Source organism: Lepisosteus platostomus, chromosome 1 (assembly GCF_059453375.1).
Source record: "Lepisosteus platostomus isolate fLepPlt1 chromosome 1, fLepPlt1.hap1, whole genome shotgun sequence".
Lineage (NCBI taxonomy): Eukaryota > Metazoa > Chordata > Actinopteri > Semionotiformes > Lepisosteidae > Lepisosteus > Lepisosteus platostomus.
This window is the reverse complement of record NC_142611.1, coordinates 12425682-12450143: the sequence shown is the minus strand read 5'-3', so window position 1 is coordinate 12450143 and position 24462 is coordinate 12425682. Positions and strand designations below refer to the sequence as shown.

The window sequence follows — 24462 nt, the reverse complement described above, 5'->3', positions numbered from 1 at the left end:
GGCCGAAACGTGTTTTCTTTCATTTTTTTTCAGCATGGAATAAACCTATTACTTGTTCCTTTGCAGCCTACGCATGCTGACGCAGCTCCCCACCTTAATAAAAAAATGTTTGAAGCCATGACAAATTCAAAAAGACAGCGAAGTTTAACAATAAAAGAGAGATTTTGAAAACAGGAGGAATTTCTTTACATTCTCGACATGTTGTCAAAGCTGATATTCTAGGTTCTTTCACCGTAAGAGCTAGATGAGATCCTTTGATCTAGCAACCAGCCAAGTGGCTTCCCCATGTTTACAGCCTTTGGCTTTGCTCTCATCAAGCTTCTCCTGTCACAACAATCATTGTGTCATCTGAAAGCACACGTAAACAGATACCATTTCCGTGAACTTTGCAACTTGATCAGTTCAACGTCATTGGGCAGGTTTATGAAAGTATTGGATGAAAAACAAAGAACCACTGAAGGGATGTCGTGTTGGTAATAAAGGAGATAGTTCAGAAGTGGAAAGTACACCAGGGTTGATTTATGGAGAAATGTATTTTGTAAAATTAACTGATCCATTTTTTTCCGCTATTTGATTTCTGGCTGTCACTATGAAGACATAAATTGTTTCAGGGCACTCCATCGTGCTCTCGTGACGGAAGAAGGAAACTGTATTTTTAATGTGCTCATCAAAACGGGCAGAGAAGCCCATATGCTAAAAGGCTTAGCAAGATCTTTACGGTTGGTCTTAAGTGAATGTTGTGCTAAAGCTGGCAAGTACAGTAACTCTTCAGAAGCCAAGTGCACTTTCAGGACAAAAAGACTGCATAATGGAACCATTAGGAAGCTAGACAATACATTAAATATAAATAACGTGCATTGAAGATGGTCATCAAAAAGCAGTCGGAGGAATTCAGACTCGTGAAGCAGTGTGGAAACCCTGCCCTTACTTTGATGTGGTTGTTGGTGTTGGTTTTTTAACGTAAGCAGGTGTTATTTTTTATTTTTCAGTACAAAATACCTTGTTCCACTAATACTTCTCAATATGAAGTAGGTAACTCCTATGAGTAAAACTGCAGGACTTTTTTTACTGTTGGACCATACAGTACGTGTTTGTTTTCAATGTTTTTGATTAAATAAGGTACGGTGAGTATTTCTGAGGAGAACTAGCATTACCCATGTTTCAGGTTCTGATTTACTTACAGTGAATTGTGAATAAAAGTTGGAATTGTAACTGTTGGTCATCTATAGGTCTGGTTTGCATATTTAAAAGCTTAGTCAGGTGCAGTGAGCAATATGATGAGATTTTAGAAGAAACATCAGCATGGTGAGCAGCTGGGACCTACAAAAGGCATGATCCTGACTTGGGTTGCCTTTTCCGTGGAGTTTGCATATTCTCCCTGGGTTTCTGTGGGTTCTATGAAGGTCTGTTGTACTCTCACCTTCCAAATACATGCCGGTCAGATTCATGATCTAATTTGCCTTTGTGTACTTATGTGGGCACTGTGATGGACTGGTGTCCCTCCAGGGTGTTGTCACACCTTAGCCCCTACGCAGGCTGAGTTGCAGGTTGCTGTGACTAAGCATCTTTAATTTCAGTATGTCTTCACACTTCTTTTTTGCTGCGTTGTTATTTTTTGTCAGAGGATGAAAATTATGTCACCTGTAAAGGCAATCAGAGAACACATTTTTGCCAGGACGACCTTCTTCTGTATTTCAAGACACTGGCCAAATCAAGATGAATGAGTTTCGCCACAACATGCATATATTTAATTAAAGCACACATGAAATATGATCAGATTGCCAAGCACTTTCCTCCTTTGAGGCCATCCATCATTATTAAATACTGTTAGAGGATTCTTCCATATAAACAAGCACTAAAGCGCAGAGTCAACTGTAAAAGGCAACAATTCTTAATTTGCTGAGAACTTTTATGGGACCTGCCACAGCAGGGTGACTGCAACAACATTCCTTTACTGTTTTTCTGCAACTGAAGTGAAAAGTGCATGAATCTAAAAACATAACCTGCAGAGCTGAAGGCACTTTAAAAGTATTAGCCTGTGATGTCAACATACCAGGGAAATTGATAGTCCATCTTATAACAAAGTCAGCTAGAGCTCTACATGATCCAATATTTTCTTTTGTTTTTGTATCTTAAGGCATTTGATCATTTTTTATCAGGTTAATTCCTGTGACAATGACATCACAATAATGTTCTTGCAAATACTGGACACTGTCCTGCAGAAGACAATGTTTTTGCACAAGTACAAGCAAATATTCACTGCATTGTCATCACTTTGGCTGTGACAACCAAGTTAGGAGAAATAATCAATAACAAGCAGTATAGACCCTAGGTAGGCTAGACCAAGTTCACACAGATTGGAATTTATTCATAACACTGGGGATAACACCATCAGTCTTCTGAACTTTGTCATGAGATCTTAAGTGACCAAGAACTCAGGACTTCTTTTTAATGTCTCATCAGAAAGATGGCACCTCCTACAGTACACCCTAACCCCCTGTCTTACTGCACTTGGGTAGCACCAGCTAAGGTTGTTTGTAACCTGGTTTTAACCTTAACCAGGTTTGTTCCTGTCTGCAGGTCTTACTTACCTTGTAACCATGTAGTACTGCCCCTTATCCTTTATTACACGCTGCCACACCTGGACTTATCACTCGCTTAACCTTGAATAAATTGTTTAAAAACAAAGAATTTGTGTCCTCCTGGTGGCTCAACTCTTAACTGACACTCCAGATCCAGTCGCCCTCTTACACTCATGTTAAACATTCAGGTGATTGGCTGATGAAAGAAGCTGCCCAAGGTTGGAACCTTAGTAATAACAACACCATCCAAGTGGTGGTGCAGGAATGAATTATCAACCAGTATAATTTAATCATGAGTGCATTTATACCCTTGTGAAGCAGAGTTGTTGGGGGGGGGGTGCTGCTTAGATGAAAAATACCCATGGGAAGTGTATTGGGTGAATAATTCACCCATTCACTTTATGTAGTTTGCCTTGTATCATGGTCTCCAGACCAATATTTCAGATTTCCTGTACATGTATACATGTTATTTGAAATGAGATCCTTGGATTTTGCATCCTATTGTTGGTTCATGTACTATATAAGAACACATGAGACGCGACAGATAAGGACACCCATACACTGTATTTTTCCAGTCGTCTTCTGTTACCTAAGACCTTCCACACATATGTGATAGAAACATGCAAGAGAAAACATATTGATATTGAATATTTTGCTGTATGGATATATACTGTCAAATTTGCAAACCAAAGCATGGTGGAGACTGTTTGATCAGTCACTCGCATGTTTGTGTAGGTGTGCAAAGACTTCACCTTTAAAAATAAATAAATCGTCTCTGTTCTAGTCAATGCTGTGATTTTAACTTGACATAATGCACGATATCACAGTTGTAGATGACTTGTTTTGTGTTGTGAAACATCATTTTGTCTTAACACTGTACTTGTACTATTTACAAACCTTAAATGATTATTACTTTTATTTAGGTTTTCTTAGCAATTTTAATCATGTTTTCACTTAACAATATTTCTAGATAACGGTAATTTACTTGGGATTGTCCTGGGAAGACCAGGACAAAAAAGACATTTTTCTTCACTTGTAAAAATGTGCCAGAGAATTTGTACTCACCACATCCACAAGCTGAGAAATCTTCAGTCCAAACCTGACTGTTATAGTATCATTGGAGTGCTGAACAGGCCTTACCCACTTTTGATAACCTCTAAACAGATTTTTCAGGAGCGCGTCCTCCATTTCCGCCAGAGAAACAAAATCGTCAAAAGCTGCAGAAAAGATATAAAAAGTCCATCAAGGCTATCCTAACAGCTTCAGGAGCCAAAAAATAATTGGAGCACGATGGCTAGTATTACTGTGAGACAAATGCAGGATCTGGGTTCAATTCCAGGCTAATAGACTCAATATGTGACATTCATGGGAGGCTACTGTAACTTTGACTTAATATACAGTATGTAAAAGACAACAGCCTTTGTTTTATCCAATTTACTAATTCAATATATTAGGTGTTTTTTGTAAAAAGGCAGTTTTCATGTTCAATTTAACTGTTTCAATTATTCAATTAATAGCTTCAGCGAATTAATGTAAAATAGCATAGCTGTGAGGATGAACATGATTATTATTACAGCGATTACTTAAAAGCGTCTGATCAAGCCTTGATTACTTCATGGAAAAAAAAAACATTCAGCAGATCCATGACAGATCTTGAAACAACCTACAGTAGCTGTTTGACATGATGTCATTCCGTGAGTTGTTGTATATTGGGTCAATTATTACAGTATATAAGAAAATTCAAATCCATTTCTAAGGGGAGAAATCTTTAAAAGAAAAAAAAGAAGACTGGGCAGAAAACAAAACAGACAGCTATTTTCATCACTCTGTATATGTTATCTTAATATAATCATTTTAGACAACCAAAGCTAACAAAACAGCCATGTGGGAATAATAAAACCGCACCACATACTTTAATTTCATGGGTAAAGGTGGATGGACTGATGAACTAACTCTTTAGAATATGCTGGAAAAAGCTAAAACCTGACACGGGTTCTAATTTTAGTTCAGACCATTATGTAACATGAGGAATCCATTATCCTCATCTGAATGTATAACACAGTGCAATGATGCAAGAGCCTAGAAAAGCCGTTATAACACTGGAGAAGGACAGCAGCAGTCACTGATCAGACAGAATACGACTCCAATAGTGGCTGGCAGAAAAAGCCACAAGCTAACAGTGTTAAATGCAACTCAGTGGTTCCTTTGAAATCGCATTATTCTCACTCATGTTACTCCACATGGATTTTTTTTTGAGGGGGGAAATGGATTTATTGCATTTTATAAAATTGTTTTTGTACTAGAAGTGTCATTTAGCCTTGTGCTGAAGTTAAGATTGCCTTTTCAGTTCATCAGCACACTGGTGGGTTTGAAAGATAGTAAACCGTAAAAAAACATGAAAAAAACAGTTTGTGTTTTTCAGACTATAGCAGTCAACACACGGTACAACTGCATTTTTCTTTGTTTTTTTTAGATCATTTTCATTGAACACCCAGTCATGAACAAGAACAGGTACTTTGGGACGTATTTTATTTTCAGAAAGACAAATATTTATGAAAGGATTCCAAAAAGGATCTCCCCTGACAGCCACTGAATTCTACAGTATGTCTTTTTCACAAAAGGACAGTGATGTTGCTACAAAGGACCTCAGTCCATCTTCAAGTACTACTATTTGTTTCTGGAACTTCATATTTCTAGTTTGTGATAAATATAACAAAAAACAGAAATTGATTGAAGACAAGTGGTTTAGAAACAAGTAAACGTAACTAGTAAAGTAAACTTAGGGGTAACCAGAAAGATACCTACAGTACTGTATCATATGTGGAAATCAGTGATCAAACAGTTTTTGAAGAAGAGCAGTTAATGATATGTACAGTACAGTAGCAGACATTGCACATCAACAGTAGACTAAAGGAGTTGTCATATATACATGTACATTGGAATTCTTGATTGTGCCGATCTCTCAGGACACACAGTACACTGTACAGCAGACAACACCACACAATGTAGACAGTACATTACGGAATGGTACTGTACCTAATAGTGATAGTATGTATGGTCCATAAAAAACAGAACAATATATAGGTGGCAGAAAAGAATAAATACATGTTAGTAAGCAAAAATACATGGTAGTCTAATTGAAAAGTGCATAGTGCAAAGGTGTATTGAGTTCTGAGGCACTGCACAGTTACTGTTTATTATGCACGTTACCAAAGGGTAGACACTGCTCTTTATCCTAGTGGTCTGTGCTTTAATGGTGCAGTACCGCTTGCCAGAGCACAGGAGAGAGAACAGTTTGTGGCTGGGATGGTTGGGCTTTACTGCGACAGAGGATGGTGTTATTTATTGATGTGGAGTCACAACCTATAGTATGTAACGCAACGGGGGCTCAGGCGGGCGCCCTTGCCATATCTGGTCGGCCCCATCCCGACTGGAGGCTCGAACCCGGGACTTCCTCGTCTCTCTGCAGCGACCTAGCCCCGTGAGCTAAAGAGAGATCTCTCCACAGCCCAGTAGCTGTGGTCCTGCTATCACAGGGAAGGGCGGTGACGTCACCCGCTCTGGTACGCCGGCTCTTACACACAGTGCTTGTCGGCCGTAAGCGTTACAAGTATAACTCTCTGTGCCTTTGCCACATCCCTTTGAAGAGTGTCTTTGTCAGGCATGGCACTGTTGCATTGCTGTACCACACAATCATATCACTAGTGAGGACACTTTCTATGCTGCTGTGATAAAAGTTCATGAGTAGCTGTTTCCCCATACCGCATTTCTGTAAGCACCGCAGAAAGTGGAGGCACTGTTATGCCTTTTTCAGACTGGCTACAGTGTTGCGAGAAGACCTACTGTACTGTCGGTCTAGAAAGCGCAGCACCAGTTTGGATCAGGATTTGGCCTGTTAATACCTGCCAATTTTCCAATCAATCAGTACAGCTGTTTCTAAGACAGCAGTAGTTAGATCTCTGAGAAGAACATGATAGTTAGACGGCCATCTCAGTTTTCTCACAGAAACTGAAAGAAGATTTTGACATATGTTCCTTTTATTTTTTTACAGTGATACCAATTTGGTTGTATTGAAGAAACAGTTTTTGCACATCAGTGGTTTGTAGTATGGTATGTGTCGTGACAAAAGGAAAAAACGTGAAACCCTATTTTGCTATATTGTAATTGCATTATCACTAGAACGATAACACCAAGATTGATATCAATCAGCATGTACCATTTCTGAATGCATTTTTCTATTTTTTCCATAATACCGTCTGTGTATAAAGTATGTGAGGCACATTCTTAGTGAGTACTATTCTGAAGCACATCAGGGTGTATGAGCATAGTGGTTTCCAGTTTGAATTTTGAGAACAAAATGATGATCAGGAGGTCATAGCAATTTACACAGGAACGACAATGATTGGAATGACACCTAGAGTACAGCATCAACATTGATGTTAATAGGTCAAACACTGCTTGAACAGCAGCCAAGCAATTGATGACCAAAATTACCACAGCAACTTGTGAGGGGCAAATCCAAAGTGTGGGTCTTCCTTAAATTCGGCAAAATTCGACTCAATCGGTAGGTATACCAGTTAACATGGCAGTTTGAGGTGTGAGAACAATATGGCAGCCACGTGTCCATCCTGGAATATGCAGGTACAATAGTGAGTCTAATGTTTATAGTATACAGTAAATACTAGAATGACACACTGGATTTAGTCAGCCAAGCAATTTTTTAACAGCAAGAGTTAGTGTTACAGGCCACATCTTGACAGAAATGGTGGACTGGTTGCTATTTAGATTTATGAATGATCCTTATTTTCACATACCGTATATTCGTCTTGTTGGTACTGGAATTATACTTGTATTTCATGATCATTTTTAAACTTATAAAGATTTGAACTGTAGCAGTTTGTATGATAGGCCATAATGTTTCAATATTATTCATACTTGTTTGGTTTATGGAGCTGTATGAAGGACCCTTTACAAGTGTACAAATAATGTAACTTAAAAAGATTTGTTATTTGATGAAATATCAAGTCGTCACTGCAAGTATACAGTAAGTCGCATATTGAAATGTCAGTTCAATCAGTGCTTTGGCTCATAAGATGGGACCATTTTTGTGGACTAAAATATAAAGGTTTATTTGTCCCACAATACCTGCCTAGTATCAGAATCCACAGCGAAACACAAAATAGAGGATACAAGTGGAAGCCCAAGGAAGTGCACTTAAAATTGAGAACAGGGTGCACTTTTTTATACCAATGATTGTGGGAGTATGGAAAGAGTATCCAGACATACTGTTGAAGCTGTTGTCATGGGTTCTTTTAAGAAACAGCTGGATGACATCCTAGCTATCGTCAACCAAACAGACAAGAAGGACCAAATGTCCATTCATAGAGGATCAGGGAAGGCCTATAATAAAATATTAATGTTTATGGGGCAAGTTGTTTCATAAGCTAGCATCTTGTTATGTCAGAAATGTCACGCCCGACATCCCTCCCTAGAGGGCGCTCCACTGCTCCTATTATTGTTCGTGTGATTTAAGCTCTCCAGGTGTACCCTTTTAGTGTTATTATCTAAGGACTAGCTCCTCCAGTCCTCGGGGCTCATCATTAGGGTAAGGATGTTGTGAGGCCTGCCTAGCACCAGGAAACCCTACGTCCGTCTCCTGAGGGCATAGGCCTCATCCCCGACACCTCCCGCTTCCTGAGCCCGGGGTCTGGAGGATCTCGCCCCGTCACCCCTGGACCTCCATGTTTCGTTTGTCCGTGTGCTCCCCCCTCCCAGGGATTTTAACTTTGTCGCGTCCCAGGATGGATTTCTAGTTGATGGACTCTCGGACTGTGCTTTGACCTGCCCTTGGACCCGTTTGGATTTGGATGCTGTTTTGTCTTCCCCGTACACTGTCTCACGGACTGTCACTATTATTTTGTGCACTATCAAACCCCTGTGTGTTCCCTTTTACCACGCCTCCTGTTTTCTCCAGCTCTTACCGCATCGCACAGGGTCTACTGCAAGATCCGACACGGATCTCAGTCCGTGTTCGTGACAAGAAACTATGATAATGGAGCAGGAATTCTGTTAGCTTCTATAACTGTTCTTGAAGGAAGAGGAAGGACAATTATATTGTAATGTGTTTTTGAATATTATGAAATGACAGACAATTATTTACAGAATCTATCGCAGAGAAACATAATTCCAACCTTTTCGATTGCATCGAGCAATATAAGCATCAAGACTTCAGTCCTCCTCTGTGTCGACATGCTGGTTTATACGTGGCTAGAGGGCAGTGTGAAGACATCTTTCCAGCTCAGTTGGTTTACTGGCTCAAACTCACTGCGGTGTGCATAATCAATTCATCTTGCTTTCAACTGATTCCAAGAGCCTTTTAAAGATCAGTGTTACCCTTGCACTTCAGCTCACTTCTGGCTAACACAAAGCATTTGTCCCCAAGTATTCCTTTCGCCTTTGACAACAAATCTCCAGCGTACTCCCATGCTCAGCACAAAATACAGCTGAGGCCCTTGCTTACACAATGATCTGTCTTGACTGCTACTGTATATAACCCTTTCTGGGCAGGAGCGTCTGCAAGCTTGTTTGTTATAATTAATGAAAGTAGTGTCTGGTTTTGATGAGCAGCACAGGATAAATTGTAAAAACAATGAATATTTGCACATGATCATGTGACAATGTCCGCATTGAGGACCATCCTTTTGCCAATTGTATGCCCATTAATATTTCCTACCACATATCATCAAGCAAGGTAGGCTCTTACCTTACTAGCATGTTGCAGAAAGCTGGAGTTCCTCCAACAAGAAGCTGGACAAAATGGTCAAATCGAGACAGGTATACAAAGTGCATTTAATATATGCATAAGACTATTCTATCATTCACTCATGAATTTAACAGGGCCCCAATGCACTAAACTGGAGGGGAAGATTGTGTAGATTGCAATATTAAAAAATTGCATAAATATTCAGTTTTGTCCATACACAGATTAAATTAGGTGGGGGAAGGGTATTTTACAGTCTCAAGTAAATACATTTCTCACTATCCCCGAGTAGATGTCTGAAGTCCTGGCCAATCTAAGCTGCTGGTGACTAGCTAGTGCTATAAATCTATTCTCCAGGGTCACTGCAAGAATGACCTCAGTTGCCTATAAGCAGATTTATACGATAACCTTCCTATAAATTTCATCTTTGTCTCACCCCTTTCAAGCACAAGGAATAGATAGCATCTTAATTAAATATTCACCGGGGTGTTGTGTAGAGATAACAGAATGAAAAATAGCTCCCACTATGGAAATCAGATAATGTGATTGATGTGATTTCAGGAAAGGTTATCGGCAGAATTTACAAATACAATATTTAATATAATATGAATAATATTTTATATTACCAGTTATTTTTATGTAATAACCTTTGACAATGCTGAAATAATTCTGAAATACTCTTTCTGCACAATTCTCAGTAGTGTGATATAGTACAAGTGTGTCAGGTGTTTTGCTACAGCATACATTGAATTATCACACCTGACTCATGGCTTTGAAACAAAATTAATAGTGATGTCTATTGCAAAAGACAAAATAAAATGCATTCCTACATAAACTGAAGGAACCATTCTTTATAGCTTATGTACAGTAGGAGTGCATTTTTTACAATAAAACTAAAGAAAAATGAAGCACTATAACAATACTAAAATGTATTTTTAGTTTGATTGTTTTCAACTATAAAAACACTAAAATAGACAAGTTTTCATTGGTTGAACAAAACCTAAAGGTGCTGTTTTCATTTTTTTGAAAGTGTATTTAGAGCCATTGTCTCCTTATAGGCTAAAATGAAGTACTATGCTACTATTTTGTAACACTAACAACAAAATTCTATGAACTCCAATAAATTGTATTTTGTGACTTTATACTCCCTTCAGTTACATTGGTTCATTCCAAAATGACAAAAAATCTCAAGCTAGGCCACGACCTGAGACTTTCAATGCCTTTTTTAGCTACTGCAAAAACAGTACTTGCAAAAACACATTGAAGCAAACCACTAAGTAACTACTGTACATACAAAATATGAATGAGATCACTCAAGCCACACAATTCTGTGGACACCAAGTTTGATTTATGATTGTGTAAGTGGCCAGGTCTAACAAGCATAACATAGTGAAGAAGTGAGAAGAAGCTTCTTTATTCAGCTCCATCTTGGCTCAGTAGAGGTCATAATGTGTTCAGGGTGACCCAAAATGGTGGCTGAGTAATTGGAAGCAGGTGTGGAACTGGACACAGCTGGGCTGAATGAGAGTGAGACAATCGGAATGAGTAGAATTCCAAATGGGGGAAAGGAAGGGTTAGGAGAGGTTCCTGTGGAATGAACAGGCTCATAACAGAGTAGGCAGCGATGAGAGAATCAGCTTGTGCTTAGATTTGAGCAGGAAACAAAAGGTAAAAATGGCTGCTGCCAAGTCAGAAGAACTAGAGTTTGGTAATAGAGAGGTGTCTTTATCCAAGTGGGATCAGCTGAGAAGCACAAAGAGTTAGGGCTCTCTCACGTGCTTAGCATACTAGTGGGACTTGACAAGAGGAATGATTGACGAGATGGGATTAAGCAACTCCTGCTCGGAAGATATCTTGAGAAGTAACAAATATGCAAGTTATGATCACACAAACAGTAGTCAGGCTGCTGCAATAGACTAGGGGCTAGACTTTTTGCAATTATCTCAAAACTACACAAAGACAAATTTTATCTATAGAGTGAATTTTCTTAAAAGTATAGTACAGCAACATCTGAAGTACTGAGAAGTGTGAATGTGAGCAACATGCAAGGACAAACATTAGAAAAGCAAACAAATTAATTATTTGACAGCTTTTGGGAAAGCTACTATACCACCTAACAGCCTAGAATTGACCAAATATGTTGTTGGAATTTAGGGAATTCACTAGTTCATTAAATAATAATTAACTTTATTTTATCTAGCACCTTTAAAGGTGGCTTCTCAAAATGCTTTACAGAAAGACAACAATAGGTAAAAAGAATACACAAGATAAAACACAATTAGAATACACAGAGGAGACTGTGGATGGTGGTACTAAGTATAGTAGGAGCAGAGGGGTGAAGAATGGAACCAGTTAAGTAAAGCCTCTTCTGAAGAAGGTTTTGAGTCTGGATTTGAAGGAGTTTAGAGAAGGTGACTGTGATATCCTTCGGGAGAGAGTTCCAGAGCTTGGGGGCATAAATAGCAGTCCAGCATAACCAAACTAGCAGGTCATTGGTAATTCCACAGTCCAAGTCTATTCTTGAGAAAATATTAAGCATAAACAGAGATGAAATGCATATAGACAAGTCAAATCAGTTTTTTTTAACTTTACCCTGTGATTTGGGTGAGCTGACAGATAAGCTACTTCCAAATCGGAGATCACATTTCCTATAAAGATGAAAAGGAATAGGGATACGACCTATAATTTGTAAATTTCAGATGGATTTGTTAACCATGTTATTAGATTTAGATGATAGAACACTGAGCATGACCGCAAGTACAGAATATTTTGTAGTGACAAAGATTTAATATTATAGAGTTTGGTTTTGTATTTATTTCCATCATCAGTGGAAAAAAAGACAAATAGAAAGAAACACTGTGACTTACATTTTTGAATGCATTGAATGGAGGCTATAAAACTACAATGGTCGTTGGTGTTTTCCATGATATTAAACTTGGACCTAGGGAAGCTAGCCTTGACTTTCCCAATATTATCCAAAAATCATTGTGCTCTGCTTAAGTGGTAAATTTAAAAAAGGCTAATGAGCATAATAGAAAATGTAGGTGGAAAGTAGAAAGCTGGGATATCTTAAGTTATTTAAGAAAAAGTGCCAAGGCTGCACTAGAATACCCTCAACCTTTTAGTAAGCGTAGTAATAGAATATTGTACATCTATTTTCTTTATTAGCAAAGGTTTTCCGGAGCAAATGGAATAAAGTGCAATATATTTACCTCACCACACCCTCCTCCTCTTCATTGGTCCTGAAATTATTGTCTTATGTTTTACATTTTCAAAAAACAGAGTTACTACAATGTGTGAACAATTATTTTAGAATGTCATTTCTACTGTGGATAAACCTCACATCAGCACTGTTTAACCCTATTAATGGTCCACTGGCCTTCACAGGTTCTAACATGAATGGACACATAAATTATACATCATTCAATGACAGCTGGACCCAGGCTTAATCAGTTTTCAAATTTGCTTTGAGTGAAGCATCCTAAAGGAGCCTTGATGTAACATCACTTTTAAGGAATGTACTCCTGTAAAAAGTGCTTCACATGACATGATAAATCACTGTTATTACCATATTTTTATCACACCCGGCTCATAAAACAAATAGCTTTCTGTTATTAAGCAGCCATAAAGAAACTGAGTTTGAAGAACCATGAAGGTGGGCAGAGATTTGAAATCATCATGGCTGATCCTCTGGAGCTGGTGTTGGGGCTGCTTTAGCGGAGTCTGTGCAGAGATGAATTTGTTCTGATTCTGCAGCTCTCAATGAATATCTATTCATCCATTGGCAGGGGTACACCAGAGGTCTTGTTGGCAAATAGCACCTGTCATGTGAGATTAGAGGGGCTCAAGCAGTATCAGTAATAGCTTGAACTCTGCTTTAATGGCAGTGTTAGGTTTGTGACAGCACTCCTTCTGTAAAACTGAATAACGCCAGTTCAAATGAACATGCTGAATGGCCAGAATAAATGCAGGGGAAAACTATTAAAGATTAAAGCATTAAATGACTTTAAAAAATCCAAGCACTTCTTAACTGGATTGGCAGCAAATCTAGGGGTGGCACAGTGGCACAGTGGCTAGCATTGCTGCCTCGCAGACTTGGGGTGCTCTCTGCGTGTTCTCCATGTTTCCAAGTTCACGTGGGGTTTCGCTGGGTGGTCTGGTATCCTCCCACAGTCCAAATACATACTATTAGGTTAACTGGCTCTTAGGGAAAAAAGGCCCTAGTATGTGTATGAGTGCATGCCTGTGACTGTGTGTGCCCTCTGATGGACTGGCACAGGGTGTATCCCACCTTACACCCTTTGCCTGTTGGGATAGGTAAAGCCCCCCCCTCCCCCCATAACCCCTAATTGGGTAAAGTGGTTAGAAAATGGATAAGCAAAAGATGTCTGGAGAAAGTAACTGTCCTGAAAAGCAAAACAGGCTTTACACGCAATGATTAATGCCAGACAGAGCACTTGGTTCTCCACAGCAAACGAGCTGACAGTGCAAGCAGCAGAACTAAGGCTCTCCGGTTCAGTTCTCTATTCTAAAACTGCAAACCACAGGGGTCACTGCGCAGGAAGGAGAGGAGACCACTTATGGATTGTGAACCCATTCAACCCAGGTAGCACCAATTCTGGGATTTCCCTTGGTAATTCTTGTCACACTAACTAGTGATAAAGAATCTGTTCAAATCAGTGCCACATGCACTTAAACTCTATTTTAACCTTTCTGTGTAAGACCTGATAAAGCTGCTAACATTCACAATATCTTAGAATAACTGTTAACGTAAAGGAAAGGTAAGGATTTACAAAAACAAATTAAAACAATGTACTGTACATCTTCTTAGAAAAGATTCAGCTCTGAAACATCTTTGAGTTAAACAGGAGCTGACAGGAGAGGACAGTGTAGTATCTTGAGTCATGCTCTGCTACAGGAGAGGACAGTGCAGTATCTTGAGTCATACTCTGCTAATGTGCAGAGATATATGTGAGGATTAATAAAAGTAGCTCAGCCTGAAGAGTCAGGGATTTACAAACAAGACTTTTCATGACATTCCCAAATGGCAATGTGTTATTGTGGCGTTGACACCTTTAGCATCTTTGAATTGTTTGTCTGGATCTTTTACAAGTGAAAGAAACTCATGTGAAATGCAAATCCCTGAGAAGGCATTTCGCAGGGACCACGGATTTCCCGAAAGATACTACCCTTTCAGAACAGCAGATGTGCATGTGCTCCCTTGGAGAGGCAACGTGCAAGAAATAGAGGGATATGATCAAGCAATTATCCTGAATAAAGGTCCTGAGAATTTCAGACCCCCTTCATTTATAATTTGATGTACTGTACAGTAGCATCATCCCTTCATCATCATTTTAAAATCAGCTTGATTCTTTTGCATGAAGACCTTTTACTTAAAACATGAAATTGTCCCAGTTCCTATTATGTGACTAGAATTCAATAGCAAATGTTAAAGCTTGTGTCTTGAAGTTTAAGTGGATTTGTCACGTAAGAATGAAGACATTGGGCATTACACTGCACAGGGGTGATAAATAGATAAAGATTTAGTCAGTGGTGTTTCTGAACTGGCAGCAACAATGTGCACCTGCTCTTATGGCTGGATGGGACAGCTGAGTTCTGCAGGTTAACCTAATCTGTAGAACTCACTAAATTTACCTTATTCTGAAAGTCTGAAATAACCCATAGCATAATTACAGGAAGAGACAAGGAGGGAGATGGAAATTATATGCGTAGTGGAGAGAATGTGATGCCGGATGTTGTCGATCTCGGAGCTAAAGAAATCTAAGAATGTGTTGCAAAGTTGTGATGAGGGAGGTAATGTGGTGGGGCAGTTTGGCTTTAGCAAGCTGTTGATGGAGGAGAAAATATGTCCTGGGTTGTTATGGTGATTTTCAATGATGTGAGAAAAGTAGGTGGATCTAGCAGACTCTTTTGTAACCTTATATTCAGAAGTAATCTCTCCAAGCCTGATAATGTACATTTAGGCCAGAAATACGCCACCTACGCTCAAGTTTGCGGGAGGCTGCCTTCATAGATCGCAGATGGTCGTTGTACCAGGTGGCAGGGCAAGAGAAGGAGATGGTTCGAGTTTTTAAGGGAGCAAAGGTGTCAAGGGTAGATAAAAGAGCACTGTCAAGTAACTGTATTTTCTATATACAGTTACTATGTTATTCAGTGACATATTTGCATGTCATGTGTGTGTTTAGGCGTTGTTATAATTTTATAATCTTGCTGTGCCTTTAATGGATATTGAATGAATTATTTTAGCCCAACAGTATTTTTGCAAGGAATTAAAACTGAGTAAAAAAGCAAATTTGTTAAATGTTTAGTCAATATCCAAGATTTCTTAGTATTAAGAGGTGAGAATGTTGGAGAATTAATCATTGTAAAACCTAATTTTGGAAATGTTAATGGCTGACATGCATTTATTTTCCATTTTTCTGAAGGAAAGCTAATCAATGGGTTACTTGGAGGTCTTAGCTTTCGCCTTGGTATTGTAGATATTTTGCTTAATTAAAATTGACAACTTGGAGATTACTTGGGATATTGAAGGTTTTAACCTATTAATTTAATATTGAGATTCCTGCACCTCATAACTGGTACACCCTTGCTGACAATATTGGTAAAACACTCACGAAAAAAAGATCAGAGCGCCTTTTGCTAATGGATTGAGAGGAAATTCTGCCCTAGATCACATTAAAAAATATTTTCATTAAAATTAAAATTACAATTTTCATTAAAAAGAAAAAAGAAAAAATCAGAGGAGGAAGGTTGTCTTTGAAGCCATTTCTAACACATTGTATGAAACAACGATCACTAAAAACCTTGCGGAATGCAGCTGACTGGTCTGCTGAGATGTGTTTAAGTGTTTGTCAAGAAAAGTAGATTCTAGTACACTCAATTATAATTCTTTAAAAGAAGATTTGTTTTTAAGATGTCATTAGGTTGTAACATATCCAAATGTAAATCTCAAGTAAAATAAACTAGGAGCTCACATAAGGAGCAATAAGTTCACTAAATAGTTAAGATGATTGCAGAAGAAGTCTGGTCTATACTATAGGTTACGATAACAGTCAGACTTTTTTTTGGTATAACTAAATTGTTTTGATTATGAGTAAATCAAGTGGTTTCATAATTGGTTTAAACAGCAAGAGAGCATGGTAAATATTAAATGAATTGCTTCCCTTAGGTCTATCCACAGGAAATAGACTGTGCCCATTTGGGCTCACATCATTATAAGAAACAGATTTTATTAAGCATGTCTAGAAAACATATACTGTAGTACATCAGCAGAAGAAATAAACAAAACATGAAGTAAATCTGGATATTTACAAAAATCATAAAACAATGATGTGCAGGTAATGTGACATTCCTACTCTGAGGGCCTATGTTAAGATGTATATTGCCTGAGCAGAATAAGAACTGAATAACAGGTACCGTGAGATGGTAATGTTTAAAGATCTAGTTGTTGGTATTACAGACTTAACATTAGAAGGTAGTTTAATAATGGCTTGGAAATGTTAAAGAGGGAATTACAAAGACAACACTGTTAATTCATTTCTTCTGAACAGAAGGTCACATAAGTGCTTAAAAAAACTAAGAGTCAGCATCACATGAAATTTGAGATAAGGCTGCAGTAATGATCGAAGAAAGGACAGCCGGTGTGCATTGGGAACAGTCAACACAGAAAACAAAAATAGAAGTAACCTTCTGACAAAGTCATCTCAGGAAAAAAAGAAAGAAGAAAACATTCTGACTGTTCCCACTGCGACGCATTTCTTGAGAATTATTACACAGTTAATTCCTTATGTGTACAGTATATGGTGACATTTGTTGTCCTAAAGGATCCCAAAGCACTTCATTCATTGCTGAAGTATTGCACCCACCTGAACGACACATAGCAGCCATTATGCGCCATCAACTCCACTACTCAGCAGATGAAATGGAGAAATAAGAAATTCTATCCAGCCGTTCTTTTTCTAACCTTTTTTATCTGATACAGGGTTGTAGGGGAGCCAGAGCAACAACAGGTGCAAGGAGGGACACATTCTAGACAGGATACCAGTCCACCACAGTCCACTACAGCGCACACATAGGCACACCAGGGCCAATTTCTCCATACGCCAATTAACCCACAAGTATGTGGTCGGACTGTGGGGAGAACGAAATGGAGAACCCGAAGGAAACCCACACGAATGCAGCGAGAACATTCAAACTCTACACAGAAAACACACCAGGAATTAAACCCAGAGCCCCAGTGCTGCAAGGCAGCAATGCGGACCACTGTCCCACTGTGCCGGCTCTACTAAGAAATTAATTAATTTCAATTTAATTTGAGGAAACTTTAGGTTGGTTTGACTGCAATCCCAGTAGAATGAGTTATGTGCCCCTGCTATTACAAACGGTGTCACAGAATTTTTAATGATCAAGCAGCCATGATTAGAGTTCAACACCTCATCCAAAGGATGGCACCCCTTCATCACATTGTACTTGGTCACTAGAATCAGACACTGGTCTAGTGCCACCAATTGGTCATCCAACACCACTTACAGCAGCAAATCAGTTTTCATTAGAGGTCTCCCATCCAAGCACTGACCTGCCTTCCTTAGCCTCAGAGATCCAATACGAATGTCAAAATTTATTAAACAGAGATCAATGACAAAGGTGCACATAAACCAAACTAAGGAAAACCTTTGTACGTGTGTATAAGATCTTATACTTAGAAACACAGTGAAATTATCACTGTCGCAAGCCTGCCATAATAAAAAAAAACTATATTCTAGTCTTTACCAGGAGCAACAAATAGCATTTTGCACATGTCTGGGAAAAACAGAGGGAAGCGGTTAAGATTCTCTGAGCTAGGCAGGCCTATTCCTGGGCCATCAAAAAAACACAGTTTGGCATGCTCAAAAACTGATTGTACAGTTCTTCAGAGTTCAGAAATTCTGGCAATTAACACAGGCCAAATCTTTGCACAAAAACAAATGTAATGTGCAGAAAGAGGCTACAGATATGGATACACTAACAGACCCAAGGAAATGTTGCCATTTTTTCTGATACAAATACCAAATTATCTTGTTCATTTTAATTTATTTCTCCAAGCTACTTGAATTAAATCAAAAATATATAAATATCTTACAAAAAGTAACATGGTATCAAACGTGTATATCCAAGGAATCACCTTACTGTACCTGACATTTCTACTGTGCTGGGTCTAAACTCATGGGACTGCATCTTACAAATGATCTAATCTCTTGGTGTTTTTCCAGAATACATTTTCTTTTGAAATGATCAACAGCCAGAAAATCTGTAGGCACTCTGCATTCTGTAGTATCATTCAGATTTCTTCCATGGTAGAGATCCATCGACGAGTTAAATGAAGCAGCATCTAGTTAGTATTGATTTACCACCTAGCACTAAACAGTTTTCAATGTGAAATGCACTCACTGACAGCTGTGATCTATAAACAAGATCGTTCTGTTTCTAAAAAGTGTAAAGGAATTGGAAGAATTCTTCTTACCCAGTCCATGAACTTAGGAAATACTGCAGAAAGGATTAAGAGTGCAGATGTGCTAATCAGAATGTAAACTATTACTGTACATCAAGTAGGATTCTATCAATTTGGAGATTAAATAGTCTACCAGTTTAATTTACAACTTTAAATAATTAACAATGTAAAATCCCTAATTTGGTAGTTAATTATTTCCCATACAAACATTCATTTTAGCTGCCTCAGACCCAGATACCTCTCTTTCTTTCTCTAAGAAGTACTGTGGTTGAAAGAGGATTAGGAGACAAGCTTAGTAAGCAGGATTTTATACAGTATGCCTTTATCTCTCAGAAATATTATGTTCCAACCCCCAATCCCTTTTGTCTTTTCTCCTTAAATAAAAATGAACTTTATAAAAACAATAAAGATATAAATTATATTATAACCATGGAATAAAAAAATCCTGGGTGGTGATTCATCATATTAATTAGCTATTTGGAAGAAACTGACTTGTACAACCCACAGAAGACTAAGCAAAGAACAGTGAATAATTTCAGAATTTCCTGCCTTCTGAACTTTTAATCAGTCCAAGTCTTGAATACAGCAGCCTCCATATTTAGTGTTATCCAGATATCACAGTACAAGAGAGCTTCACAATATCAGTTTAAATCTTTGCTGCATATAAAGATGGTTATTTAAATTCACAAACATTTTTCCATTTTCATACAAAAAATTCTACTCTATAAAAGAATACTATAAATTAATGATAAGCCAACCACATCTGGCTGTTGGCCAATATTCCTCTCCTTCAGTTTAAGACTACTGGACTGCATGGGAAATTATTAAGAAATACACTGCACTCTCCAAAGTTCTATGCCTAATTAACTTTAATTTGCCCTGGCTCTCTGTGAAATATGGAGTGAACTTTAAGGTTTTCTTTCTCAAGGACAAGTACTGTATGAGGCTCTGAATGACCTATTGCTTGAATACAGTTTAGGTCTTAATACAAATTTGCCTGTTCAGGTCTTTTTGCTCAACTGAAGTCCAGACTCCACAGATTGGGCAATAAAGCCTTCTCAGGTGCAGACTCAAACAATGAAGTTTATAAAAACCTCACTTAATCATTTGAGCTGTCAGCATTAAAATGGAATGTTGGGTTGACAGGGGTAAAGTTTTTTTTTATTTTGTTTGTGCTTAATTGTGGTTTAAATTCACCATTAATATACTGTATTAACTGTAGTGAAAGCTAAAGAAAAGATATATGCTATAGGGTGTTATTTTATGGATTACCAAAAACACATGCTTTAAAGAAAATGAAAATGTTTATATGACTCATTATCTGTATCTTTCCACACTCACAGTAGGGTTTCACCCTCATGTACAGTATAACCAATGAAGCAGCCTGGCACATCATCCCTGACTGGTATGAAGTCAGGCCTGGGGGTAGTCTGTTGTCTGTATGGGAGATGGAGCCAGTGGTTTCTTGTGTGGGTTCAAAAATGAGGCATGTGCTGGAGATACTAGGTATCTTCCTAGCTGACTTTCAGTGCTGAAGGGCTCCATGAGTAACTGTATTTCCTGGATGGCAGGTTTAGGGAACTTTGCTCACTGGTTTGGTGGGAAGTTCCACAACTAATTGACAGGTAGGGGAGGTAAGACTGTAGAGTACAAGTACAAGTACAAAGATGTTTGGTTGTCCTATCAGGTATTTTGAAGAGCAATATGAGAGTGCTGGAATTCATGGGTTTAATAACAACAACAATAATAATAATAATAATAATAATAATAATAATAATAATAATAATAATAATAATAATAATAATTGCTTACACTTATATAGCGCTTTTCTGGACACTCCACTCAAAGCGCTTTACAGGTAATTGGGACTCCCCTCCACCACTACCAATGTGCAGCATCCACTTGGATGATGTTTGGGGTTTGGGGTTGGTTAATGGGTTTTACTTTTAACGTGCCACTGAACATCTGGTACAAGATCTGGTCCATGATGTCGATACTTCTGGCCAATTCAAGATGCACCTACAAGCACATAATTTATGTTCTTCACATGCCGTACCTTCTCATCACAGAACGTGCATCCACTGCCATATAGTTAAGATGGTGGGGAATGACCATTTTTCATCTTGTTTTAAGGGTCAAGATCCTGCTATCATTTGGTGGAGAAGTCAGTGAGAATGTCCAGGTCATCTGTACGTTGGACTCCAGCTGACCTGTGGTTGCTACTGTACATAATCCTAGGAGGCTTGTTGTGGCATGTCATTAAAATAGATGTTTAACAGGGCCAAAGCAAGGATGCACATACTGTATTTTTAAATGTTTATTTTGAGTCATGCACAAGAGCAATGAATGAATGGTGAGAGCACACCACGGAGTCATATGTCTCCTTATGGAATGCTACAATCCATTTAGTGTGAATAAAATCAGCAAATCTTTGCAGGCTTGTAGGCCGTATCTCACAACTTATATGAGGGAGTCCCAGGACGTGATTTTAAAGTGAGTGCTTCCATCTAGATTGATCAAGAATAGCCCTCTTCTGTTTAATGGGTTCACCAGGCAAAAGCAAAGATGTGATGACTTGCCTTTGATGTACAGTAGGGTGTCCTTTAGTCATCAGCCAGGGCTAATGGTCTACAAGAATTATGATTACTGCCTGATAAATCACCTTTCTCAAAAACAAAACTGAACCTTTTTATATCAAAGGCCTGATATTGATTGTGGAGAATAACGGGATGCTTTTTACAGTTAACGTTACCTCAGCCAACACCTCTAAAGAGTCACTTTAAAAAAATGTTTTTCTCCAAGATCTGGCATCTTCTTTCCTACAGTACATCAAGCCAATATGTAAATATGTATATAATACAGTTCAAAGTCAACAAGAGAATTTCCTTGTAGAAAAAGGACAAAAGAGCAGGACATTTGACCTCTTTAATATAAGAACACCATTTTAATTGTTGCCAAAGCGAGGTGTCCAAAGCAAAAGAGCAGCATGAGGCAATTTGGATTAAGTTTATAAAAAGGAGCTCAAAATCACAGTATATGACTGTATTGTCCAGTTATCCCAAATATCAAGTTAAAGTTACTTTAACTAAAGTTACATTTGATTAGGACAAATAAATAATGAAAAATTAGTTATGAAAATAATCATATAAGATTAACCTATCACTATAGTAACCTCACTCGCTGTCTTAAGATGATAAACAGTTTTTTTCTGTTCCCACAGAACACGGATTCATTAATACAAATTCTCGCAGCTCTTCTTCAGTTTTAAGTTTGTCAGTCATGATCATTCTTACCCCTGGAAAGACTATAATAATTTTGTTAAACTTTTCTCAAACGTAATGGGCTGTGTGAATACTTTGTCCATGAATGGTATTAACTCAAGTGAAAAGTATATTTCTATATGTGTGTATGGTGCGACTTAATTGCAACCTTCACTATAATGATCTCCTTATGTTAGCCTGTGTCTGTCTTCTGGCAGTATCTATTCCATGAGCAATTACTCAGATCAGAGGGAAAATGACAGTGGCAATAGTCTAGTATATAGTGTCACCATTTTCCATGTTTTATATTTGTATTTGTGACTAAACCTGTGAAACCTGTGAAACTGAAACTGTTTTGTATCCATGCTTTTCAAACTAATTACATTCCGTCGAAACATATATAACTTTTAACAGTCTACAAAAAACACTTCGCTTGTATCATTATACTGTAGTTGACATATTCAAATGTATCACTCATATGAGTTGGGTTTTTTTTTGCAAACCCGAATTCAATATCGTAATGTAAGATGTACATTATATTTTACTATTCTCAAACGGATGTACTGTAGTTATTGAACTCCTCAAGCCTTACAGAAAGGAAATATTGATCTCCAGCCCGTTTTGGCTTTACTGCGTTGCTGGAGCTCAGCATGTCATGACAGCAGTACGATAAGCAAAGGGTTCACAAAAGGTCAGTTTTAAGTGCTCGGATTTTAAAGCCTCTTCACGGGGCTAAGGTTAATTAAAGTGTGATATGAGTTATTATAACCCTTGAACCTTATGTTTAGTTAATTGCTGACTTTTTCCAATGTTCTCGACGAGCAAAAAGACAACCGTGTCAATAGCCCCATATTCTTCATTCAATATAGCAAACTAGTCGTTTCCATAAAACTGACGCCGACGCTGAAAGAAAACTTTTCATCTCGGTCAATACGCAGATGATCACGACTGAAGTTCTCTACCCCATAAAACACAATCAGAAGATTAAGGCCGTTTTATCCATTATGTTAGTTCGATGTTTTGATCAGTGACGCGATAAGCGTCCCCCATTTATTTTAAAGTAAACATCAAAATATATGTTCTTGTGTAGTCGAAACTACGTTTCTGATCATAAACAATCCGAATAGAAATATTATTTTTGTGCAAAGGAGAAGCGGCAACGTGCCCGTAACAATATAACCCAGGAGGTGGCGCTAGAAATCTGCAATAATATACACATTTTTATTATCCTTGTTTATTTAGATTGCACCCATTATAACTAGCAGAAGTAATTTTAGCTTTGTGTAGCCAAAGAAAACGAGTGACAAGCGTTTTTCACGAAGATGCGGAGAATTGTACCCCGTATAGTTACTGTACACTAACCGTTATATTCGTTAGCTACTATTTAACAGCACAATATTTTCATGCCATAATATTATTAATAATAGTAACAACAGTACTGAGGTACCAATATGTAACGCCAGCGTTAAAAGGAGTTACTTAAACGTTCGCTATTCCCCTCCATTAGTCCCCAATAAAAGCCTTTGCGGAACTAAGTTTTGACAGAATTTAGCTATTAAATTCAATGTGACTTGTGCGCTTGAGAACTGCGATCTTCAGTAACCAAAAACGGCTTCTCCGAAGAGCAAGGCATACAGTTTCGTTCAGCTACAAACCACTGGGAAAAAAAAGTCACTTAAAACACTCACCTGAAACGGCAGCTACAGTAAGAGCTGCGCACAGCAGAGCTACCATTAACTTCATCGCACCTTCTTCCTGCAGGTTTATGTACAGTGTCGTTACATGGCAATAGCTAAACTAAAATCGCCAGAGGGTGAAAATTAGCTGCCACGGCAAGCATTTTCAATGCACTTCAGAACAAATACTAGTTAAAGGCTTTTAATCCAGTGAAAACTTTGCTTCTGTTTCTAATGAGCCCTTGATCGATTTCCCATTGGCTTTCTCGATCCGCCTGAGCTGGAGCCGCAATGAGATTCCTCAGTGCCATTGAGGAGCCGGGTGGGGGGAAATTTTCATTCGACCAATGAGAGCTGGGACGTGGCATAACCTCCAGCACTGAAACGCAAGCAGATGGACAGAATTGGTACAAACACGGAGACGATTAAAACTCGGTGGAAAAAAAATACACGAGGTTTGTGCAGCATTCCTGTGTATGCCGACTTACTGTACAGTCATAGGCGTAGAAAAACCAAATTAGAAGATACTGTACGCGATGTCTGAATATTACTTTAGGATGCTTTTATATGTCTTTTCATGTATTGTACCCGTATTCTTTTTGGAAAATCGCTGTATTTCAATAGTTCTGGTTAACTGATGCAATAACTAGGGCAAAGTAATTATTTATTTCTTGGC

At 38.3% G+C, this 24462-nt stretch overlaps 1 protein-coding gene across 1 annotated transcript in view; it reads right to left on the bottom strand.

The window, feature by feature from the left end:
• Nucleotides 1–24110, bottom strand: part of chrnb3a (cholinergic receptor nicotinic beta 3 subunit a) — a 32793-nt gene extending 8683 nt beyond the window's left edge. Inside the window, exons 1-2 of the mRNA XM_088624564.1 lie at nucleotides 23799–24110; nucleotides 3648–3799 (exon numbers count right to left, since the gene is read on the bottom strand). Coding sequence (XP_088480690.1) covers nucleotides 3648–3799; nucleotides 23799–23853 — 207 coding nt within the window. The 5' untranslated portion in view covers nucleotides 23854–24110. The remainder of the gene's footprint in view (nucleotides 1–3647; nucleotides 3800–23798) is intronic.
• Between the last annotated feature and the right edge of the window lie 352 nt (nucleotides 24111–24462).